The sequence below is a fragment of the Monodon monoceros genome, unplaced genomic scaffold (assembly GCF_005190385.1).
Source record: "Monodon monoceros isolate NGI ecotype Baffin Bay Population unplaced genomic scaffold, NGI_Narwhal_1 Super_Scaffold_18, whole genome shotgun sequence".
In the NCBI taxonomy this organism is placed as follows: Eukaryota; Metazoa; Chordata; class Mammalia; order Artiodactyla; family Monodontidae; genus Monodon; species Monodon monoceros.
The window spans coordinates 59,808,364-59,830,581 of NW_021703774.1; the positions used below are offsets into that span (position 1 = coordinate 59,808,364).

Genomic DNA, 22,218 nt, shown 5'->3' on the forward strand with positions numbered 1-22,218 from the left:
GACGGCAGATTAGGTGATATGAGCTTACTTACCAATTCCCAGAGTATCAGAAAGAGGAAGCACCCCTGAAGAGAGCTTTGTAGGAGGAACAAAGGGAAATGCCACTTACATGGGGTGAGGGGTCAGCAAGGGCAAGACATTTGTGAAACCACTGCCTCCAAGCCTGATGACTTAGGCCCATAACTGGCTTCCATGAGTTCAAATTCGTGCATGGTGCTAACACATATATGCTGAATCTAAAAAAAAAAAAAAAAAAAGGTTCTGAAGAACCTAGGGGCAGGACAGGAATAAAGACGCAGACGTAGAGAATGGACTTGAGGACACGGGGAGGGGGAAGGGTAAGCTGGGACGAAGTGAGACAGTGGCATGGACATATATACACTACCAAATGTAAAATAGATAGCTAGTGGGAAGCAGCCACATAGCACAGGGAGATCAGCTCGGTGCTTTGTGACCACCTAGAGGGGTGGGATAGAGAGGGTGGGAGGGAGGGAGACGCAAGAGGGAGGGGATATGGGGATATATGTATACCTATAGCTGATTCACTTTGTTATACAGCAGAAACGAATACGACATTGTAAAGCAATTATACTCCAATAAAGATGTTAAAAAACAAACAAATTAGCGCATGGAATCCTGATAATCCCTGAGTGTCTCTGTCTGAGAGACTCCTGGGCCAGGAGTAGTTTATAAGGTGTTAAATTTGGGGGCTTCTATCTGTCCCACTGGGACCCTTCCTGCTCTTCGCTGCGGATATTGAAGTAAACGCATACGTGGAAAATGCAGCATTTCCTCTCAGATGCCAGGTAGTCATATCCAAAGGTATTGAAGGAAGGCGTACGGGTGAAGAGACTGGTCCTTTCCTAGTAGTATGACTTAGACAACTGCTTAATTTCTCTAAGCCTCCGTTTTTCCGTCCGTCAAACAAAACAAATCCCGTTTAGGACGATTTCCCAGTCCTGACAGCGGCAGGGCGGAACGATAAGAAGGTGAATCAACAGTCGGGTCCCAGCAGGCTGAGGAGCAGGCCTAGGGACACGCCCCCCCCCGCCCACCACTCCCGTACTCCGATTGGTTCTCTTCGGAGGGGCGGGACTGGCTTGCCCGCGGTGGGCGGGGCCGGTAGCGCTGGTCGAGGCCCGTAACGCTGGGCTAGCCTTGGGCCTCCTAGGTCATAGGGCTCCGGACTCTCGAAGGGGTCACCGCCATGGCCGGGTGTGCCCGCGGGTCCGCGCGTGCAGTTCTCGCCTTCCTGCTGGCGCCTGCACTGGTGGCCCTACTGGTGGCGCCGGCGCGGGGCCGGGGTGGCCGGGGCCACGGGGACTGGGGCGCCGCCGAGCTGCTGCCGCCCCGCGAGAACGCGGCGCTGGTGGCTCGCTTCGTGACAAACGTCTGCGACTGGGGCGCGCTGGCCACCATCTCCACTCAGGAGGGGGTTCGCGGCCGCCCCTTCGCCGACGTCTTATCGCTCAGCGACGGGCCCCCGGCCAAGGGCAGCGGCGTGCCCTACTTCTACCTGAGCCCGATGCAGCAGTCGGTGGGCAACCTGAAGGTGAGCGGGCGGGGCCGTGTGGCTCCGCGGGCCGGAGCGCGAGCCTTTTGACTATAGCTTGAATTCTGCTTGCGAAGGAGAGCCAGCCTCGTAGAGTTAAGAATTTGAACCCAGCCCAAACCCCTGCCTCTTCTCTCCCGCGCTGGCCGGGCTGACACTGCAGCTTTCCAGTTGTTGGGCAACTAAATACCAGGAATTTCACACACGCCCTCGCCACCGCGCCACTCACTTGGGGCGAATTCTTTACCAGCACCTGGAGGACTTCTCAGCCCTGAGTCGTCTTGGGGCACGGTGTCTCATTAACTGGGCTCTAATTATTAAAAGTTTTACCGGGTGTAGAGGCTGTTGGGGAGTTTAGCACTTTGTGTAAGTGGCTTCGGGATTTCTCTTTGACACCAATTCTTTTGAGCTAAGGATTTTCCCTTCAGCAGCATGAAGCGAACAGACAACCTCGTGAATGATTATTGCAGTCTTTAGGCCTCGTGTGCACATGAGCTTCCCTAACACAGGTCATAGAGTGGTGGCCCATGAACTGATCAGGCCCACAAACTGGTTTTCTTTGGCCCACGCAGAGTTCTGTTTTGTTTTTAATAAATCTGAATTAATTATCAACATTCAAAAATGGAGATTGCAACTAAACGTCTAAATTTCTAACTTCTTGAAACATTGGAAGCTCTGTGGCACTGGGGGCCTGCATTCTTTGAGCAGAACCAGAAGCAGCTGCCTCCTTAGCCAAGACACATACACCCCCATTCACCATTTGCTTATTCCCAGCCCACTCTACTCCACTCCCTTAGACATTTGCTCAGAGCAAGCTCATTCCACTCCCACCAGTGCTGTTCAAACTTGGCTGCAAATACAGTCACCTGGGAAGACTTTTAAAAAGGCAATTCCAAAACCTTTTACTAAAAACACATTTTATAAAAAAAAAACCAAAACACCCCAAATCCCTCCCTGATGCTTCTAATATTGGGGGAGGGCAGTGAGAACCACTGCTATACATGAATATATTTAAACTTTTGCTGATACTATCTTCCTCATTTTAGGAAATGTGGAAACTCAAACTCAAAGGTGCAGAGACTCACTTGTGACTAGTCAGCTAATGGCTGTCAGGTGGAACTTGAGCTCAGGTCTTTGACATCTCTAGAAAAAGACAGTGGTGAGGCACTTGCCCAGGTTTTCAGGTTCGTGATTGCAGTGAAAAGGCATGGCCACATCAGAATTAGTCTGACTCTGATGCCATCAATTAACCAGTCAAAGCTGGTTTCTGCTTTCTACTTTTCCCCTCCTTCTGACCTCTGTCTTCTTCCTGTCTGCTCTTGTGTACCCTACCCACCAGATTTACATGAACAAAATACCACTCAGCATTGCCGTCTGCCCAGAAAGCTTTAACAACATCTGGCTGCCTAGAGCTGCATAGGATTCACCTGGGTGTTTGTTAAAAATGCAGATACCTGGGCTGGGAATGGAGCCCAGAAATCAGCATTTTAACAAGCTCTCCAGTTAAGTGGTTCTTGGAAAGCCCTGACAGATGCCAGCCTATAAAATACAATCTTGGCTCCTTAGCTTGGAGGTGAACCACCCTTACTACCCCCAGCCCCTGACCTCCCCACATCTTGTCCCCAACCCCCTTCCCTCAGAAAACCTTTCTTTCAAGCAAATTGGGTTTTCACTACTCCCAGTTGTGTCTTACACTTTCCCAGTTCTGTGTTTTTGCAGTTACCATTCCCTTTACCTTTAATACGTCTTCCCACTTTTGTGCTGATTTGACTATCTTTTAAGGCTTTCTAGTGTTTCCATATCACTCCAGGCAGTGCTGACATCTTACTCTGAACTTCAAATACACTTAACTGTACCATTCACTTGGCAATTAGTTATGTGCTGCTTTTTGACCTCTTCTATGTCTTTGTGCTACATTTTAAAAATTTTATTTACGTCTGACTTTTCAACCAGATTATAAACTTACAGAGAAGGGAAAGACCTTATCTGAGTCTCCCCCTCCCCTATTTTTGGTCTCCTATAGTGCCTTACCTAATAGTTTGTCGACAGCAAATACTTGGCCTAATGATTCCAAAGAGATCTCTTTATGACTCACTGTTTTGATGGGTCACTGTGAGGTGGCACAATTCCCCACACAAGACACTTGGGGTTTAAAACACTAAATACAGCATGTGAATTTTACTGTAATCTGTCAACAGTGCCTTTTATGAAGCTGATTTCTGAATAAGAAAGAGTTAGAAATTTTGCTTGCATCACATTTTTAATCTAAGAATTCTCTTATTGCTAGAACAGGAATGAGCAGGTTCTCCAATTTTGAAATCACATGACAGTTTCTGCTAGCACAAGATAACCAAGAAGCATGATTCAGCTACTTTCTTGCTTAAGTTGTACAATTAGCTAGTTGAGCCACTGTGGTATTTTTATGCACTAGTTTCACATTAGTCTAATCCTTTAGTTCTTTCAGTGAAGACTAGAGATCAACCTTGTATTTGGGTGGTACTGTAATTATAATTCCTCTGGTGAATATGGGACAAATTAAGAGTTTAAGAGAAAAAAAGCGTTAAAATAATTCTTACCAAGTCAATTAATTTTAAATATGAAACAACCTCCAACACACCTTTTTTGGAGAGAGGGTAAAGATCAGTCTCTATCCAAGTAGTAATCTTCCCAAGTGGAAGGCGGTATTTTCCAATTCATTTTTTCATGGAAGAATGGTCAAGCTCTGGGGACGGTATGCAACTTGTGAAATTGATTACCTCTCCAGAGACAGTATTTCACATGAGGTCTTCATTTTCTCTCTACAGGAGAATCCATATGCTACGCTGACCATGTCTTTGGCAGAGACTAGTTTCTGCAGGAAATACGGATTTGATCCCCAAAGTCCCCTCTGTGCTCACACAATACTATCAGGAACTGTTATCAAGGTAAATAGTTATCCCACAAGAACAGATACTTGTTTTAGAAGAGCATCATGTTATTAACAATGAAGGAAGAGATATCTTAGAATAAAATAAAATTGATTTGTGGTTGAGATACAGAATTAGACTATATTCTAGTATGTAATTTCATGAAAGCTAACGGTTTTAGTCAGTTGCTTTCACATAGGTGTTCAATAAGATATTTATGAAGAAAATGAACTATCTTTTGAAGCCGAACAGATATAACAGCTATTAAGCGCGTATATGAGGAACACCTGCTCAGCCAAAGTTTCTACTCCTGACCATGTTGTACGTTGTACAATATTTCCCACGTTTGGGTTCCTTGTTTCCATATTTTAACAGTGGCTTAGAGCAGAGAGTGGATTTAGTAGGTTAAAAGGGGAGTACCCATTATTAAATACTAGAAATGAATTTAGACAGTTTGGGGTCAGTGCTAGAGGGCAGAGGTTAAATAAAATCGTGGGAAGGGCAAAGGGCGAGGTGTCATGGGAACTGATCTGATCGCCAAGCAGCAGACCACCTTCTTGACCTTGTCAATCATGAATACCTCATATAAGTTTTATCTGTGGTCTCAAAATTCTATGTGGATGCATCTCTAGAGTTGAGTGTCCTTCACTGGCAAGAGAAAGGGGCAGCAGATACTCTTGAGTTCCATTGTGCTTCTTCTAAAGACTTTTATCCTTTGTGTACACTCATCTACGTGTTTAACATGTGCATGTAATGGGATAAAAGTGCTAATGTTACATAGCATAACCACCAGTAGCATTTTATTATAGCACTTTGTGCCAATTACTCTGATAGCTCAAAATTGCTATTTAGCAGTGAAAATTGGTACTCATGATGGTTTCCCACTTTATTATGGTATGTGTTATCACCAACATTTGAAATCTCCATTGTTCTCTGCATTTCTTCAAATTTCCTTTACTTCCTCTTGATTCCTTAAGATCAGAATTTATAGTAGATTTTAAATGTTCTCAGCACGAGGGAAAAAAAAAGAAAAAGAAAAAAGATGAGAAAAAAATTGTGTCTATGTGTGGTGATGGATGTTAACTAAACTTGTGGTGATTATTTTGCAATGTATGCACATATCAAACATTATGTTGTACACCTAAAACTAATACAATGTTATATGTCAATTATAGATCGTTAATTTTAAAAATAAAAATTAAAAAATTAGAATTTATAACTAAATAAACTCTTTAGGATTTGTGGAATGCTAGAATCACACATTCTTAACAGCCAAGAAAACAAAATGTCACTGCTATGAGTAGGTTTATTTTACGTGTGTCTTTTAGGTGAGTGAAGCAGAAATGGATGTTGCAAGGAATTCATTATTCATTCGACACCCTGAGATGAAAACCTGGCCATCCAGCCATAATTGGTTCTTCGCTAAGTTGAATATAACCAATATCTGGGTCCTGGACTACTTTGGTGGACCAAAAATAGTGACGCCTGAAGAATATTATAATGCCACATTTCAGTAAGTATTTACATGTCTTTCATCTTTCTAATATTACAGCCCTTTTAGAAGGTCCTCAACCTTCTAAAGCAAGGGGGTCTTAACCATTTCATGTACCATGGATCCCTTTGGCAAGCTGGTAAGGCCTACAACTCCCCTAGGAATAATATTTTTTAAATGCATGAAGTACACAGGATTACAAAAGAAATCAACTATATTGAAATACCTTTATAAAAATATTTTATAAAATGCGTGGTGTAGTAATATGTTGGCTTTTTAATGAATACGTTAAATAATAAGGTCTAGCGCGTCCATAACTTTTCTGCACTTTCAGAGTAGTGAGAACTGAATATATTAAGACATCTGCAGCAACTCTACCATGATGTGAGAGTATCTGCAATTTCTATATTTCTGTTGCTGGCCGTCACAGATACACTGTCACCACTGTGGTTTATTGCCTACATTCATCATTGAAAAGAATGATACATTTCAGTTAGAGCTTAATGAAAACGAAAACTTTTTCCATCCCAGTTTTTTCCCATCACAAACCCCCTGAACTCTATCTACAAACTAGGACACCAGGTGGAGATTCTATTATTTTTTCTTTTTTTTGTCTGCACCCCACGGCTTGAAGGATCTTAGTTCCCTGACCAGGGATTGAACCTGGGCCGTGGCACTTAACGCGTGGAGTCCTAACCACTGGACTGCCAGGGAATTCCTGAGACCCTATTTTAAGGCTATGCTTCTGGGGCCCTGGGTGGAGCCCAGTTCTGACCCGTGATGGCATTTTCTCATGAGAATCAGACCTGGGTGCTTCCAGACCATGAAGGATCCACATCGAGTCCGAGCACGTGACCCCTGTCCCCTCAACCCCGAGTCCTGTGAGCACCTGTGGAGGTGTGTGGTGTATCCCACCAGGAAGTGGATACTTAGAGGGAAGGAGTCATGGGAGAGAATGAACGAAAAGAACATAACCTGAAGATGGGAAAGGGACAGGAAAGAAGGGTCTGATCAGATTCTTTGAAATTAGGTCAGGGTTCAAATGAAGGAATACAGGAACTTCCCTGGTGGTCCAGAGGTTAGAACTTCACACTTAGTTCCCCAGTTGGGGAACTAAGATCCTGCAAGCTGCGAGGCATGACCAAAAACAAACAAGCAAACAAAACAAAACAACCCCCCCCCCCAAAACAAATGAAGGCATACAAGGGACTGATACTTTTCCCAGGCGACACAGGTCACTGTGGCATGTCTGGCAGCCTCAAGGTCTAGCGGATGGTGATGACAATAACAGTAGCAGTAGCGTTTGTTGAGCATTGCTGGCTGGTGCTGTACTGGCAGCTTTACATGTCTGAACTCACTGAACTCTCACTGCAATCCTATGAGTTAGGTAGTGTTTTTCTTCATTTATGAGATAGAGAGCTGATGCGCAGAAAAGAAAGAAACTGGCGTAAAGCCTTACAGCCAGTAAGCAATGGTGCTGGGATGCAAACCCCAGCATTCTAGCTCCACAGCCCTCAACTTGCTTCTAACCAAGATGTTTTGCTTCCCCTCTGGTTACCTTACTGGCAGCTGGCCAGGCTTCAATTCCAGTGTAATTTAAACACTTTCTACTTGTAACAGACTGACTGCTGTTTGTGGAGATTAGGGTGACATGCTAAGCTAGACCTGTAGGTTGCAGTTCAGGTTTGGGTTTAAATTCGCAGTATTCGTTTATTCTGTCTTATTCTATTGTACAACAGTTCTGTGGTGAACTGTTGACTTTCCACCATGACTGTAAGTCTCTTCACAGCAAAGCTCAGGTTTTAGTTTTGGTTTTTCATTCCAAACTGGACCTAGGACAGTACATGGCACAGAGCAGGTGTTTAATAAATACTGGCTACTTGTCAGGCTGATCCTTTGAGACAAAGATTCTCGACTTCCTTGTTTGAATAAAGAATCTAACAGTCATGGTGTTTATTCCGCTGCCATGCATGCAGGAGAAGAGACCTGGGCCAGTGATTGTCTCCTGGACACGAAAAGCCATCTTACTTTATAGGAAGACAGAGGTAGCAATTACAACATTATGGCAGGGCAACAAATTATCAAGGAGGAAGGCCAGTAAGATAATAGGCCTGCTCTTTGAGGTTAAAGTTCACTTTTACAGGACATAACAATCTCTGAAGTACAGTTATCTTTGTATAAATAATATGCCTGAGGGCAATGCTTGCTTTAATAACAAAATAAAACTGGGTTTTCCCATAAGTCTCCATGCTGAATAAGTGAGTAAAATAGATAAATTTGAGGTTCCCACTTAATTAACACAGACGAGTGGGCCTTTTCTGCAGCTCAGAGTTAAAAGGGAGCACTCTCTCCTGTCCTTCTGAGAGGAGGACAGAAGACTAGCCCAGGGTGTGACCCATCCTGAGACAGGACTCCAGAATCCTAGGAATGGGCAGTGACTTGAAGGTGACCTTCCCGAACAGGTGCCTCTGACTCCATTTCAGAGTCCAGGAGTGGGTGCCCCACCATCCCACCCACCAGGTTTGCCATCAGAACTGTTCAGTAGCCCAAGAGAGTATACAATAGTCCTTGCCTTGCTGGACTCATATTGAATGGAAGGTTGATGTTCACCCAAAGTATTTGTGCTCATGCTTGAGTAAGCAGTTCTCATAAGTACCAGCAATTGCTTCCTCTCTCTGTTAAGTATGAGCAGCAGGCCTCTGGGCTGCCCACGTGTTCCCTGGCAAAGACAGAGGTAATGAGAGGTCACAGCCTACAAGCCTGCCCGCTCTGCCTTATCTGGAGCTGGATTTCCTGATGGCAGTGGTCGGGGCCGCAACAGGAAAATGGGTCAAGGTCACGTCCCCGGCTGGATGCTGGCTGATTGCCGCTCTTTTGCCCTAATGTTCAGGACCCCTTCTGTTCTCGACTGTTTTTGTCTTTTAAACCTTCAGATATTCTTGAATGAGATGATCACAGCAGCCACAGCTGCTGATGAATGTTTCATCCCGGCAGCGTTTGCTAAGTGTGTCAGCATCATACTTGGAGAGGAGGAATGATGGCCGAGATGAAGATTCCTAGCTAGGCCTGACTCTAAACCAGAACTCAGGAATCTGCATTTTAGCAAACTCAGATGATTCTTTTTTTTTAATTGCAAATCATATATTTGATAAGGGGTTAATATCCAAAATATATAAAGAATTCATACAACTCAATAGCAAATAAAACAAACAATCCAATTACAAATGGGCAGAGGATCCGATTAGACGTTTCTCCAAGAAGACATACATGGCCAGGTACGTGAAAAGATGCTCAGCATCACTGATCATCAGGAAGATGCAAGTCAGAACCTTAATGAGATATCACCTCACATGTGTTAGAATGGCTGTTATCAAAAAGACTAGAAATAACAAGTATTGGTGAGGATGTGGAGAACGGGGAACCCCTATGCACTGTTAATGGGAATGCAAATTGGCGCAGCCACCATGGAAAACAGCATGGAGATTCCTCAAAAACTTAAGAACAGAACTAACATATGTTTCCAGCAATTCCATTTCTGGATATTTATCTGAAGAAAATGAAAACCCTAATTTGAAAAGCTGTATGCACCCCATGTTCATTGCAGCATCATTCGCAATAGCCAAGACAGGGAAACAACCTGTGTCCATTGATGGATGGATAGAAAAAGAAAATGTGATTGCTGTATCTCTCTATATAGATATAGGAATATTATTCAGCCATATAAAAGAAGGAAATCTTGTCATTTGTAACAAAATGGATGTACTTTGAGTGCATTATGCTAATTGAAAAAGTCAGACAGAGAAAAATACTGTATTATATGTGGAATCTAAACAACAGATAAGCAAACCAACAAAAAACCAAAGCAAAGCAAACTCATAGGTACAGAGAACAGATTGGTGGCTACCAGAGGCGGGGTGGGGTGGGGTGGGTGAAACAGGTTAAGGAGGTCAAAAGGTACAAACGTCCTGTTATAAAATAAACAAGTCATGGGAATATAGTATACAGCGTGGTGACTATAGTTTATAATACCATACTGCAGATTTGACGGTTACTGAGTAAATAGATCTTAAAAGTTCTCATCGCAAGAAAAAAAATTTTGTAACTCTGTGTGATGATGGATGTTAACTAGACTCCCGATGATCATTTCTCAGTGTATACAAACGTGGAATCATTATGTTGTACACCTGAAACTAATATGTTATATGTCAATTATACCTCAATTAAAAAAAGAAGTGATTGTATAAGTGTTCAAAAATATAGATGCAGCGTGGCATGTTTTTCTTTTCCTTTTAAATAAATCCTGTATTTAAATCTAAATCTTTTTTTTTTTTTTTTTCTTGGCTGTGCTGGGTCTGTTGCTGTGAGGGCTTTCTGTAGTTGCAGTGAGCGGGGCTACTCTTCATTGCAGTGTGTGGGCTTCTCATTGCAGTGGCTTCTCTTATTGCAGAGCACGGGCTCTAGGCATGTGGGCTTCAGTAGTTGTGGCGCTTGGGCTCAGTAGTTGTGGCTTGCAGTTTCAGTAGTTGTGGCTTGCAGGCTCTAGAGCACAGGCTCAGTAGTTGTGGCACACGGGCTTTGTTGCTCTGCGGCATGTGGAATCTTCCCAGACCAGGGCTCGAACCCCTGTCCCCTGCATTGGCAGGCAGATTCTTAACCACTGTGCCACCAAGGAATCCCTAAACTTTTTTTTAAAAAAAAATATTTATTTATTTATTTATTTGGCTGCGCTGCGTCTTAGTTGTGGCATGTGGGATCTTTAGTTGCTATGTGCACGATCTTTGTTGTAGCATGTGGAAACTTTAGTTGTGGCATGTGGGATCTTTAGTTGTGGCATGCTAACTCTTAGTTGCAGCATGTGTGATCTAGTTCCCTGACTAGGGATAGAATCCGGGCCCCCTGCATTGGGAGCACAGAATCTTAGCCACTGGACCACCAGGAAAGTCCCATGGACTTTAATTTAAAGTATTAGATTTTATACTCCAATAAAGATGTTAAAAAAAAAGCATTAGATTTTAGATTATGGAACATTCATATAATGAACCATAAAGCAGTCATTGGAAGTGATGTAATTAGACATAGACATGTAAAGATGATCACAATATATTAAGTTTAAAAAGCAAGTTACAAAATTGTATGTGTCATAAATGCCATTTAAAAACATATAGTAAAAATAACATACTCTAGTAATAGAAAAGAAGTTCTGGCAAGACACATTAAAACCTTACAGTATATAATTCAACAATAAAAATATAGTTAATTCAATTAAAAAACAGGCAAAGGATTTGACATATGTATGAATATTAGTCAGTCATAAAAAAGAAGGGAATCTTGCCATTTGCTACAACATGGCTGGACCTTGAGGGCATTACGTTAAGTGAAAAAAATCAGACGAAGAAAGACAAGTCCTGTATGATCTCACTTATTTGTGGAATCTAAAAATAGAAATAAAAAATTTGAAAAAACCCCAAACCCTGAACTCATAGATACAGAGAACAGATTGGTGGTTGCCAGAGGTGGGAGGTGGGCGGGGGTGGGTGAAATGGGTGAAGGGGGTCAAAAAGTACAAACTTCCAGTTATAAAATAAGTCATGAGGATGTAATGTACAGAATGGTGACTATAGTTAATAATACTGTGTTGTATGTTTGAAAGTTGCTAAGAGAGTAGATCTTAAAAGTTCTCATCACAAGAAAAAAAACATAACTATGTGCAGTGATAGAAATTAAGTAGCCTGGGGTAATCATTTTACTATACATACATATTTCAAATCTTTATGCTGTGCACCTGAAACTAATGTTACGTGTAAAATAAGCATAATACAAAATATACAGTTAGAAGGAGCAGCAAGAAATATGAAAATCTGAAGGAAGGAGAAATCACTTCAGCATAGTGGGATTAGGGAAGGTTTCATTGGAAGAGTTAGCATATGAGTTGGGCCTTTTAAAGATAGCAATTTGATATGTGTGAAAGGAAGAGACAGTATGCTAGGCAAGGGAATGACATAGAAAAAAAAGAGCAAGGAATTGTGAGATGGGGTCAAAGAATGGTGTTTAGTTTCACTTGGAGGATGGTAGAAGGTAATTTCGGAAGGTAGGTTTGGGCCAGTTTGTAGAAGACGTTGAGTATGAGATTAAAATGCATATATTACTTTGGATTAGGACAGAAGGATGTGTATGCTATTTTATGGTATCAGTGAAATGACCTCACCCACAGCGTTAGTCAGGAAGGTCCAAGTTATGTCTCTTACGTTGTTAAGAGACGACATTTAAATTTCAGTGGCTTAAGAAAACCAAAGTCAAAAGTTTATTTTTATTTATGCAAATTCTGCCATGGATTTGGGCAATTCTCCAGGACAATTATCCTCTGTGTGTTGGTGGCTCCGCAGTCTGGTCTCTGTGGACCCTGTGGAACCTCCATGTTAACACAGGCTTCCACAATGGCTGTTGCAAGAAAAAAGTTCTGAAAGCTTACCCATCTGGAACTAAGTTACTTTGTTCTAGAAGCCACACATGCACTGCTTCTGCTTACAGCTCATTGGCCAGACGAGTACCGTGGCCCTTCCTAATGCATGCGGGGCCTGGGAAGTATGGTCTCTGTGTGTCTGGAAATGGAGAGGACATGGATACTCAGGAGGCCTAGTAATGTCCACCACACCCAGACTGGCAGAAAATCACTGTGATTCAGAACAAGATTGTATTTACAAACAAAATAGAGATACGTAAGGTTTCTAATACTCTATTAACAGAAATTTCCCCATCTGTTGCATTTACAACTTTCAAATGAAGGAAATATTGTTTACGGTTTATCCACCCACAACACATAATGAGAGGAAGATAGCTACTTATTTCTGTAGTCTGCCTGTTATTATCTCTAGGGCAGCATAAATTGGTGTATGTTGTATGGGGCATAAGCTCTGCCGACACACAGCTGACACCTCACTTGGCTTCAGCTGCAAGCTGCAGTCTAGCCATTATAGACCACATCTTCCAAAGGATGCCTCCTCATCAGAATGTGATGAGAGAGAAGGCCATGCTTAAGGAAAGAAGAACACTGATATAATGTGTATACACACAGTCGCCTGTATGTGGTGTGAACATGTTACATGATCTACATAAATGGAAGATATTTTGAGAATGGAATGTAGAGCTAGTATGGCTTAGTCAAAAGTGCCTGAGCTTTGGAGTCAGAGATCAATAAGCTACAGTCCTAACTGTATGAACTAATTGCTCTGTGACTTCAAGCCTCAGTTTCTCATCTTTTTTTTTTGTTGTTCACACAAACACACGCTGTATTTTATTTTTACAAGAGATAAATAAACTGACACTGAGCATTGTAAATGGATGACCACAACAAAAGCAACAATGATTGCAATTACCAAACACGAAACACACTCACACTATGTCATAATATTGACATTCAGTCCAGGAATCCTCCACTGTAACAGCTCCTTTACTTTGCAGTGAAAATTGATTTGTATATTTTTTGCCTCTGAGTCCTTGTGGGATTTTTTTTTTTATTCAAACAGAAAGTCACAAAAATTATAATCATCCTCATCAGTTCACTCAGTCCCATGTAATTATTTTTTTTCATCTTGATCTTTTGTTAGCACTTTTATGAGTTCATCAGTTTTCCATTAGAGTTCTGAAAATGCTTATTCATTCAGTTCAGCAGTGTAGTCAGTTACCAGAAACCTGTACCTGTCAGAGTCTTTTCCGTGAATTCCTTGAAGATGAAACCCTTTTATAGGAACATTTCTGCAAAAGCATCAGAGTACACCCAGAGCTGTCTGTAAATGACAAAGACTTAAAAATGACCACGGTTAAAGATTTGATGAAAGTTCATAATAATGCAGTTGACAAGAAAATTTAGTTATTTCTGAGATATACATTTTAAAGTAATTATTAGAATTATGACTTACAACATTATACCAGAACATATAAGATTTTTAAAAATTTCATGTAATGTCTGAAACATATTAACATATTTCCATACAAATAACCCAAAGAAAGTTTAGTATTAGTTGTTTCTTTGTTTGTTTTTTTATACTGCAGGTTCTTATTAGTCATCGATTTTATACACATCAGTGTATACATGTCAATCCCAATCGCCCAATTCAGCACACCACCATCCCTACCCCACCGCGGTTTTCCCCCCTTGGTGTCCATACATTTGTTCTCTACATCTGTGTCTCAACTTCTGCCCTGCAAACCGGTTCATCTATACCATTTTTCTAGGTTCCACATACATGCGTTCATATATGATATTTTTCTCTTTCTGACTTACTTCACTCTGTATGACAGTCTTTAGATCCATCCATGTCTCAACAAATGACTCAGTCTCGTTCCTTTTTGTGGCTGAGTAATATTCCATTTTATATATGTACCACATCTTCTTTATCCACTCCTCTGTCGATGGGCATTTAGGTTGCTTCCATGACCTGGCCATTGCAAATAGTGCTGCAGTGAACATTGGGGTGCATGTGTCTTCTCGAATTATGACCTTCTCTGGGTATATGCCCAGTAGTGGGATTGCTGGATCATATGGTAATTCTATTTCTAGTCTTTTAAGGAACCTCCACACTTCTCCACAGTGGCCACACCAATCCATATTCCCACCAACAGTGCAAGAGGGCTCCCTTCTCTCCACACCCTCTCCAGCACCCGTTGTTTGTGGATTTTCTGATGATGCCCATTCCAACTGGTGTGAGGTGATACCTCATTGTAGCCTTGTTCTGCATTTCTGTAATAGTCAGTGATGTTAAGCAACCCTTCATGTGCTTCTTGGCCATCTCTATGTCTTCTTTGGAGAAATGTCCACCCAGGTCCTCTGCCCATTTCTGGATTGGGTGGCCTGCTTCTTTAATATTGAGCTGCATGAGCTGTTTATATATTTTGGAGATTAATCCTTTGTCCGTTCATTCATTTGCAAATATTTTCTCCCATTCTGAGGGTTGTCTTTTCATCTTGTTTATGGTTTCCTTTGCTGTGCAAAAGCATTGAAGTTTCATTAGGTCCCATTTGTTTATTTTTGTTTTTATTTCCATTGCTCTAGGAGGTGGATCAAAAAGGATCTTGCTGTGATTTATGTCAAAGAGTGTTCTTCCAATGTTTTCCTGTAAGAGTTTTATACTGTCTGGTCTTAATTTAGGTCTCGAATCCATTTTGAGTTTATTTTTGTGTATGGTGTTAGGGAGTGTTCTGATTTCATTCTTTTACATGTAGCTGTCCAGTTTTCCTAGCACCACTTATTGAAGAGACGGTCCTTTCTCCATTGTATATCTTTGCCTCCTTTATCAAAAATAAGGCAACCATATATGCGTGGGTTTATCTCTGGGCTTTCTATGTTGTTCCATTGATCTATGTTTCTGTTTTTGTGCCAGTACCATATTGTCTTGATCACAGTAGCTTTGTAGTATAGTCTGAAGTCAGGGAGTCTGATTCCTCCAGCTCCGTTTTTTTCCCTCAAGACTGCTTTAGCTATTCAGGGTCTTTTGTGTCTCCATACAAATTTAAAGATGATTTGTTCTAGTTCCGTAAAAAATGCCATTGGTAATTTGATAGGGATTGCATTGAATCTGTAGATTGCTTTGGGTAGTATAGTCATTTTCACAATATTGATTCTTCCAATCCAAGAACATGTTATATCTGTCCATCTGTTGGTATCATCTTTAATTTCTTTCATCAGTGTCTTATAATTTTCTGCATACAGGTCTTTTGTCTCCCTAGGTAGGTTTATTCCTAGGTATTTTATTCTTTTTGTTGCAATGGTAAATGGGAGTGTTTCCATAATTTCTCTTTCAGATTTTTCATCATTAGTGTATAGGAATGCAAGAGATTTCTGTGCATTAGTTTTGTATCCTGCAACTTTACCAAATTCATTGATTAGCTCTAGTAGTTTTCTGGTGGCATCTTTAGGATTCTCTATGTATAGTATCATGTCTTCTGCAAACAATGACAGTTTTACTTCTTTTCCAATTTGTATTCCTTTTATTTCTTTTTCTTCTCTGATTGCCATGGCTAGGACCTCCAAAACTATGTTGAATAATAGTGGTGAGAGTGGACATCCTTGTCTCATTCCTGATCTTAGAGGAAATGCTCTCAGTTTTTCACCATTGAGAATGATGTTTGCTGTGGGTTTGTCATATATGGCCTTTATTATGTTGAGGTAGATTCCCTCTCTGCCCACTTTCTGGAGAGTTTTTATCATAAATGGGTGTTGAATTTTGTCAAAAGCTTTTTCTGCATCTATTGAGATGATCATATGTTTTTTTTCCCGTCTGTTTGTTAATATGATGTATCACATTGATTGCTTTGCGTATATTGGAGAATCCTTGCATCCCTGAGATAAATCCTGCTTGATCATGGTGTATGATCCTTTTAATGTGTTGTTGGATTCTGTTTGCTAGTATTTGGTGAGGATTTTTGCATCTATATTCATCAGTGATATTGGTCTGTAATTTTCTTCTTTTGTAGTATCTTTGTCTGGTTTTGCTATCAGGGTGATGGTGGCCTCATAGAATGAGTTTTTGGAGGGTTCCTTCCTCTGCAATTTTTTGGAAGAGTTTGAAAAGGATGGGTGTTAACTCTTCTCTAAATGTTTCATACAATTCACCTGTGAAGCCATCTGGTCCTGGACTTTTGTTTGGTGGAAGATTTTTAATCACAGTTTCAATTTCATTACTTGTGATTGGTCTGTTCATATTTTCTGTTTCTTCCTGATTCAGTCTTGGAAGGTTATACCTTTCTAAGAATTTGTCCATTTCTTCCAGGTTGTCCATTTTATTGTCATAGAGTTGCTTGTAGTAGTCTCTTAGGATTCTTTGTATTTCTGCAATGTCTGTTGTAACTTCTCCTTTTTCATTTCTAATTTTATTGATTTGAGTCCTCTCCCTCTTTTTCTTGGTGAGTCTGGCTAATGGTTTATCAATTTTGTTTATCTTTTCAAAGAACCAGCTTTTAGTTTTATTGATCTTTGCTATTGTTTTCTTTGTTTCTATTTCATTTATTTCTGCTCTGATCTTGATGATTTCTTTCCTTCTGCTAACTTTGGGTTTTGTTTGTTCTTTTTTCTCTAGTTCCTTTAGGTGTAAGGTTAGATTGTTTATTTGAGATTTTTCTTGTTTCTTGAGGTAGGCTTGTATAGCTATAAACTTCCCTCTTAGAACTGCTTTTGCTGCATCCCGTACGTTTTGGATCATTGTGTTTTCATTGTCATTTGTCTCTAGGTATTTTTTGATTTCCTCTTTGATTTCTTCAGTGAACTCTTGGTTATTTAGTAACGTATTGTTTAGCCCTCATGTGTTTGTGTTTTTTACGTTTTTTCCCCTGTAATTCATTTCTAATCTCATAGGGTTGTGGTCAGAAAAGATGCTTGATATGATTTCAGTTTTCTTAAATTTACTGAGGCTTGATTTGTGACCCAAGATGTGATCTATCCTGGAGAATGTTCCGTGCGCACTCGAGAAGAAAGTGTAATCTGCTGTTTTGGGATGTAATGTCCTATAAATATGAATTAAATCTATCTGGTCTGTTGTGTCATTTAAAGCTTCTGTTTCCTTATTTATTTTCATTTTGGATGATCTGTCCATTGGTGTAAGTGAGGTGTTAAAGTCCCCCACTATTATTGTGTTACTGTCGATTTCCTCTTTTACAGCTGTTAGCAGTTGCCTTATGTATTGAGGTGCTCCTATGTTGGGTGCATATATATTTATAATTGTTATATCTTCTTCTTGGATTGATCCCTTGATCATTATGTAGTGTCCTTCCTTGTCTCTTGTAACATTCTTTATTTTAAAGTCTATTTTATCTGATATGAGCTTTCTTTTGATTTCCATTTGCATGGAATATCTTTTTCCATCCCCTCACTTCCAGTTTCTATGTGTCCCTAGGTCTGAAGTAGGTCTCTTGTAGACAGCATATATATGGGTCTTGTTTTTGTATCCATTCAGCAAGCATGTGTCTTTTGGTTGGAGCATTTAATCCATTCACGTTTAAGGTAATTATCGATATGTATGTTTCTGTGACCATTTTCTTAATTGTTTTGGGTTTGTTTTTGTAGGTCCTTTTCTTCTCGTGTGTTTCCCACTTGGAGAAGTTCCTTTAGCATTTGTTGTAGAGCTGGTTTGGTGGTGCTGAATTCTCTTAGCTTTTGCTTGTCTGTAAAGCTTTTGGTTTCTCCATCGAATCTGAATGAGATCCTTGCTGGGTAGAGTAATCTTGGTTGTAGGTTCTTCCGTTTCATCACTTTAAGTATATCATGCCACTCCCTTCTGGATTGTAGAGTTTCTGCTGAGAAATCAGCTGTTAACCTTATGGGGGTTCCCTTGTATGTTATTTCTCCTTTTTCCCTTGCTGCTTTCAGTAATTTTTCTTTGTCTTTAATTTTTGCCAATTTGATCACTGTGTGTCTCGGCATGTTTCTCCTTGGGTTTATCCTGTACAGGACTTGCTGTGCTTCCTGGACTTAGGTGCTATTTCCTTTCCCATATTAGGGAAGTTTTCGACTATAATCTCTTCAAATATTTTCTCTGGTCCTTTTCTCTCTCTCTTCTCCTTCTGGGACCCCTATAATGCGAATGTTGTTGTGTTTAATGTTGTCCCAGAGGTCTCTTAGGTTGTCCTCATTTCTTTTCATTCTTTTTTCTTTATTCTGTTCCGCAGCAGTGAATTCCACCATTCTGTCTTCCAGGTCACTTATCCATTCTTATGCCTCAGTTATTCTGCTATTGATTCCTTCTAGTGTAGTTTTCATTTCAGTTATTGTATTGTTCATCTCTGTTTGTTTGTTCATTAATTCTTATAGGTCTTTGTTAAACATTTCTTGCATCTTCTCGATCTTTGCCTCCATTCTTTTTCCGAGGTCCTGGATCATCTTCACTATCATTATTCTGAATTCTTTTTCTGGAAGGTTGCCTATCTCCACTTCACTTAGTTGTTTTTCTGGGGTTTTACCTTGTTCCTTTGTCTGGTACATAGCCCTCTGCCTTTTCATCTTGTCTGTCTTTCTGTGAATGTGGTTTTTGTTCCACAGGCTGCAGGGTTGTAGTTCTTCTTCTGCTGTCTGCCCTCTGGTGGATGAGGCTATCTAAGAGGCTTGTGTACGTTTCCTGATGGGAAGGACTGGTGGTTAGGTAGAGCTGACTGTTGCTCTGGGGGCAGAGCTCAGTAAAACTTTAATCCATTTGACTGCTGATGGGTGGGGCTGGGTTCCCTCCCTGTTGGTTGTTTGGCCTGAGGCAACCCAACACTGGAGCCTACCTGGGCTCTTTGGTGGGGCTAATGGCAGACTCTGGGAGGGCTCACACCAAGGAGTACGTCCCAGAACTGCCGCCAGTGTCCCTGTCCCCATGGTGAGCCACAGCCCCCACCCCACCCCACCCCCCGCCTCGGCAGGAGACCCTCCAACACTAGCTGGTAGGTCTGGTTCAGTCTTCCCTGTGGTCACTGCTCCTTCCCCTGGGTCCCGATGCGCACACTACTTTGTGTGTGCCCTCCAAGAGTGGAGTCTCTGTTTCCCCCAGTCCTGTCGAAGTCCTGCAATCAGTTCCCACTAGGCTTCACAGTCTGATTCTCTAGGAATTCCTCCTCCCATTGCCGGACCCCCTGGTTGGGAAGCCTGGCGTGGGGCTCAGAACCTTCACTCCAGTGGGTGGACTTCTGTGGTATAAGTGTTCTCCAGTCTGTGAGTCACCCACCCAGCCGTTATGGGATTTGATTTTACTGTGATTGCGCCCCTCCTACCGTCTCATTGTGGCTTCTCCTTTGTCTTTGGATGTGTATCTTTTTTGGTGAGTTCCAGTGTCTTCCTTTCGATGATTGTCCGGCAGGTAGTTGTGATTCTGGTGTTCTCGCAAGAGGGAGTGAGAGCACGTTCTTCTACTCCGCCATCTTGGTTCCTCTCCCAGATGATTCTTTAGTACACTAAAGTGGCTGAAATTAACTTGAGATCTTAAACTTTCAGATCAGAAGTTTCTCTAGTCCTTCCCTGGAATGAATTAACTTTTATGATTTGTCAACTCAGTTTAATGAAATAATTTTTCTTCCCTTCTCTTCCCCTCTCTAGGTGAAGCAGCATATGGCGAATTTAACCTCATGTGCGAAGTTTCTTAGGAAGTTTCATGCAGACTTAAAGCGCTTAATGTTTCTTTATGGAAAGTTTCCCAGAATATTAGACAGTTTTCTTTCCTTGCTTGCATGTTTACAGAATTGAGATGGATTGTTACTGCATTTCTTGGAAGATGAGATTGCTGGATATATTTATATATATTTTTGTATTTTGAAGCCATTTTCATAGAGACATGTCATTCATTATGATCAAAGAAGTTTTGTTCCATCAATTCCAAATAGTTTGCCAATGGTGCTCCTTAAAGAGGAGTGGGTACCAGTTTTAGATTGCCCATTGGCATTTGAAAGTACCCAAGTACGTGTTTTTAATTACTGAAAACCACTGTGCTGGGGAGAGGTGTCATGCCTCCACGGCTGCTGCCTTAGCCTGTATTAAGGGCTTGGCTCCTGTTACAGGTGCACCTGAATAAATCTTGCCAAGACAAACAAACTGATGAAACACAAATAGAGCATCCCACTCATGGTCCATTTATGTCTGACAGTCCTGGGTGTTGTTGATCCAACACAGGGCAAGACTATTTCTTTTAAAGAAGTTTAAAAAAAGCTTTTGAAGTCTAAAGTGATAATTATCTAGAACAAAGGAAGTTCATAAAACTTCCTGAATTTGATTTAATCAAGCAAGTTCATAAAATTTTCTGTATTTGATTTCCCCAGCTAGGTGGACACTGTATAATTAGTTTCCTCCACTCAAAATACAGAGATACAAGCACACATTTTTTTTTTTTTTGCCCCAAAATGGGATTGCGAAGAAAGAAAAGAAAGGAGGGGATTTTGTGTGTAAATTGTTTCTGGTGTTCTTTTCTAAGTTAAGTTAACGCAGATATAGACCAGTTTAAACCAGGGCCCAAATCCATCTCCCAACCACTCTTTCTAGCTTTTTTTCTAATGCTACTCTCAAAAATGAACTAAGCCTTCCTCAACTGCTTCAAATCTCTAAATGGCTTCTAATGCTGTTACTACCTAAATCATGTCATCAGAGGGAAAACAACGTGACTTTTAGAAAAGAAATCACATTTCTTCAGAAGGGAAAAAACTGTTTGCTTTTATTACCTATATACATGATTTCAGAAGACTGTATGAGATCCTTCATAAAGAGCTGTGTCAGGAGTCAAGCAACTGAATCCTTAAATGGCTAAGAGAGGAAGTTGAATATGAGTTTGAAGACTACAAAATGAACTTATCTGAAATCGAGCAAACAGCTTCTCTTTAAGAAAAATGATGTATCTTAAACTTGGTAGAGTAGGTTTCTTATTCAAGGCATTAATAATTAAAAGCATTTTTTTCATGAAATATGTTGGATTTATTTTCTTACATAGAGATGTTAATATTTATTACATGTTTTTTCACTGTCCACTGTTGAAACCCTTTTGTGTTTTTATTTTATAATCAACTTCTGGCTGCTTCAGAGCTGAAAATGAACAATTTGACTCTTTCCTATTGGTAAACAGCTCATCATGTCTTAAAATTTGGGAATTGGCCAAAATGCAGCCTTTGTCAAGGATCTTCCCTCAGGGCCTTGGGTGCCAAGGTACCTTGTGATAGAATTAGGTTGAGAGTGTCTATCTGTATTTCTCCCTTTACCCAGTTACTGTGAGTTTTCTCTTCATCATTTGGTACCATGTAAAAACATTTGTATTCAGGTAAGATCCAATTATCCCAGTAGAGTGAACCACTTTTTCACGGAAGGTGCTGCAGATTCCTTCATAATTGAATGTGCAGATTGTCCCCGTTATGTTATGATTGACCACCAGAGAGCACTGTGGACCACTTTTTGTGCAGACGCCAGTTCTTGTACAGTAAGAACAAGAACTTACATGCAGGGACACGTTCCAAGACCACCCCTCCCCCCGCCCACCCTCACCGTGGATGCCTGCAACCCAGGATGGTACCAAACCTATATATACTATGTTTTTCCCTATACATACATAAGATAAAGTTTAATTTATAAATTAGGCACAGTAAGAGACTATCCGAATTGCCAGCATCACTACTCTTGTGGTTTGGGACCATTATTAAGTAAAATAAAGGTAACTTGAACGCAAGCACCGTGATGCCAAGAGAGTTGATCTGATAACCCCATTTGCTACTAACTGACTGGTAGTATTGATATACACAGTGTGGATTCGCTGGACAAAGGGCTGATTCGT

At 40.9% G+C, this 22,218-nt stretch overlaps 1 protein-coding gene across 2 annotated transcripts; it reads left to right on the forward strand.

Moving 5' to 3' along the window:
* Window positions 1-1,138: 1,138 nt before the first annotated feature.
* CREG1 (cellular repressor of E1A stimulated genes 1) lies at window positions 1,139-21,355 on the forward strand. Of its 2 annotated transcripts, XM_029227161.1 has the most exons (4): window positions 1,140-1,552; window positions 4,357-4,476; window positions 5,787-5,971; window positions 20,010-21,355. In XM_029227161.1, the coding sequence occupies exons 1-4, from the start codon at window positions 1,208-1,210 to the stop codon at window positions 20,011-20,013; spliced, it is 654 nt and encodes a 217-aa protein (XP_029082994.1). In that variant the 5' UTR covers window positions 1,140-1,207; the 3' UTR covers window positions 20,014-21,355. The 2 variants fall into 2 exon arrangements, with proteins under 2 accessions (XP_029082995.1, XP_029082994.1); XM_029227162.1 differs by lacking the exon at window positions 20,010-21,355 and having other exon boundaries at window positions 1,139-1,552; window positions 5,787-5,975.
* Window positions 21,356-22,218: the final 863 nt, after the last annotated feature.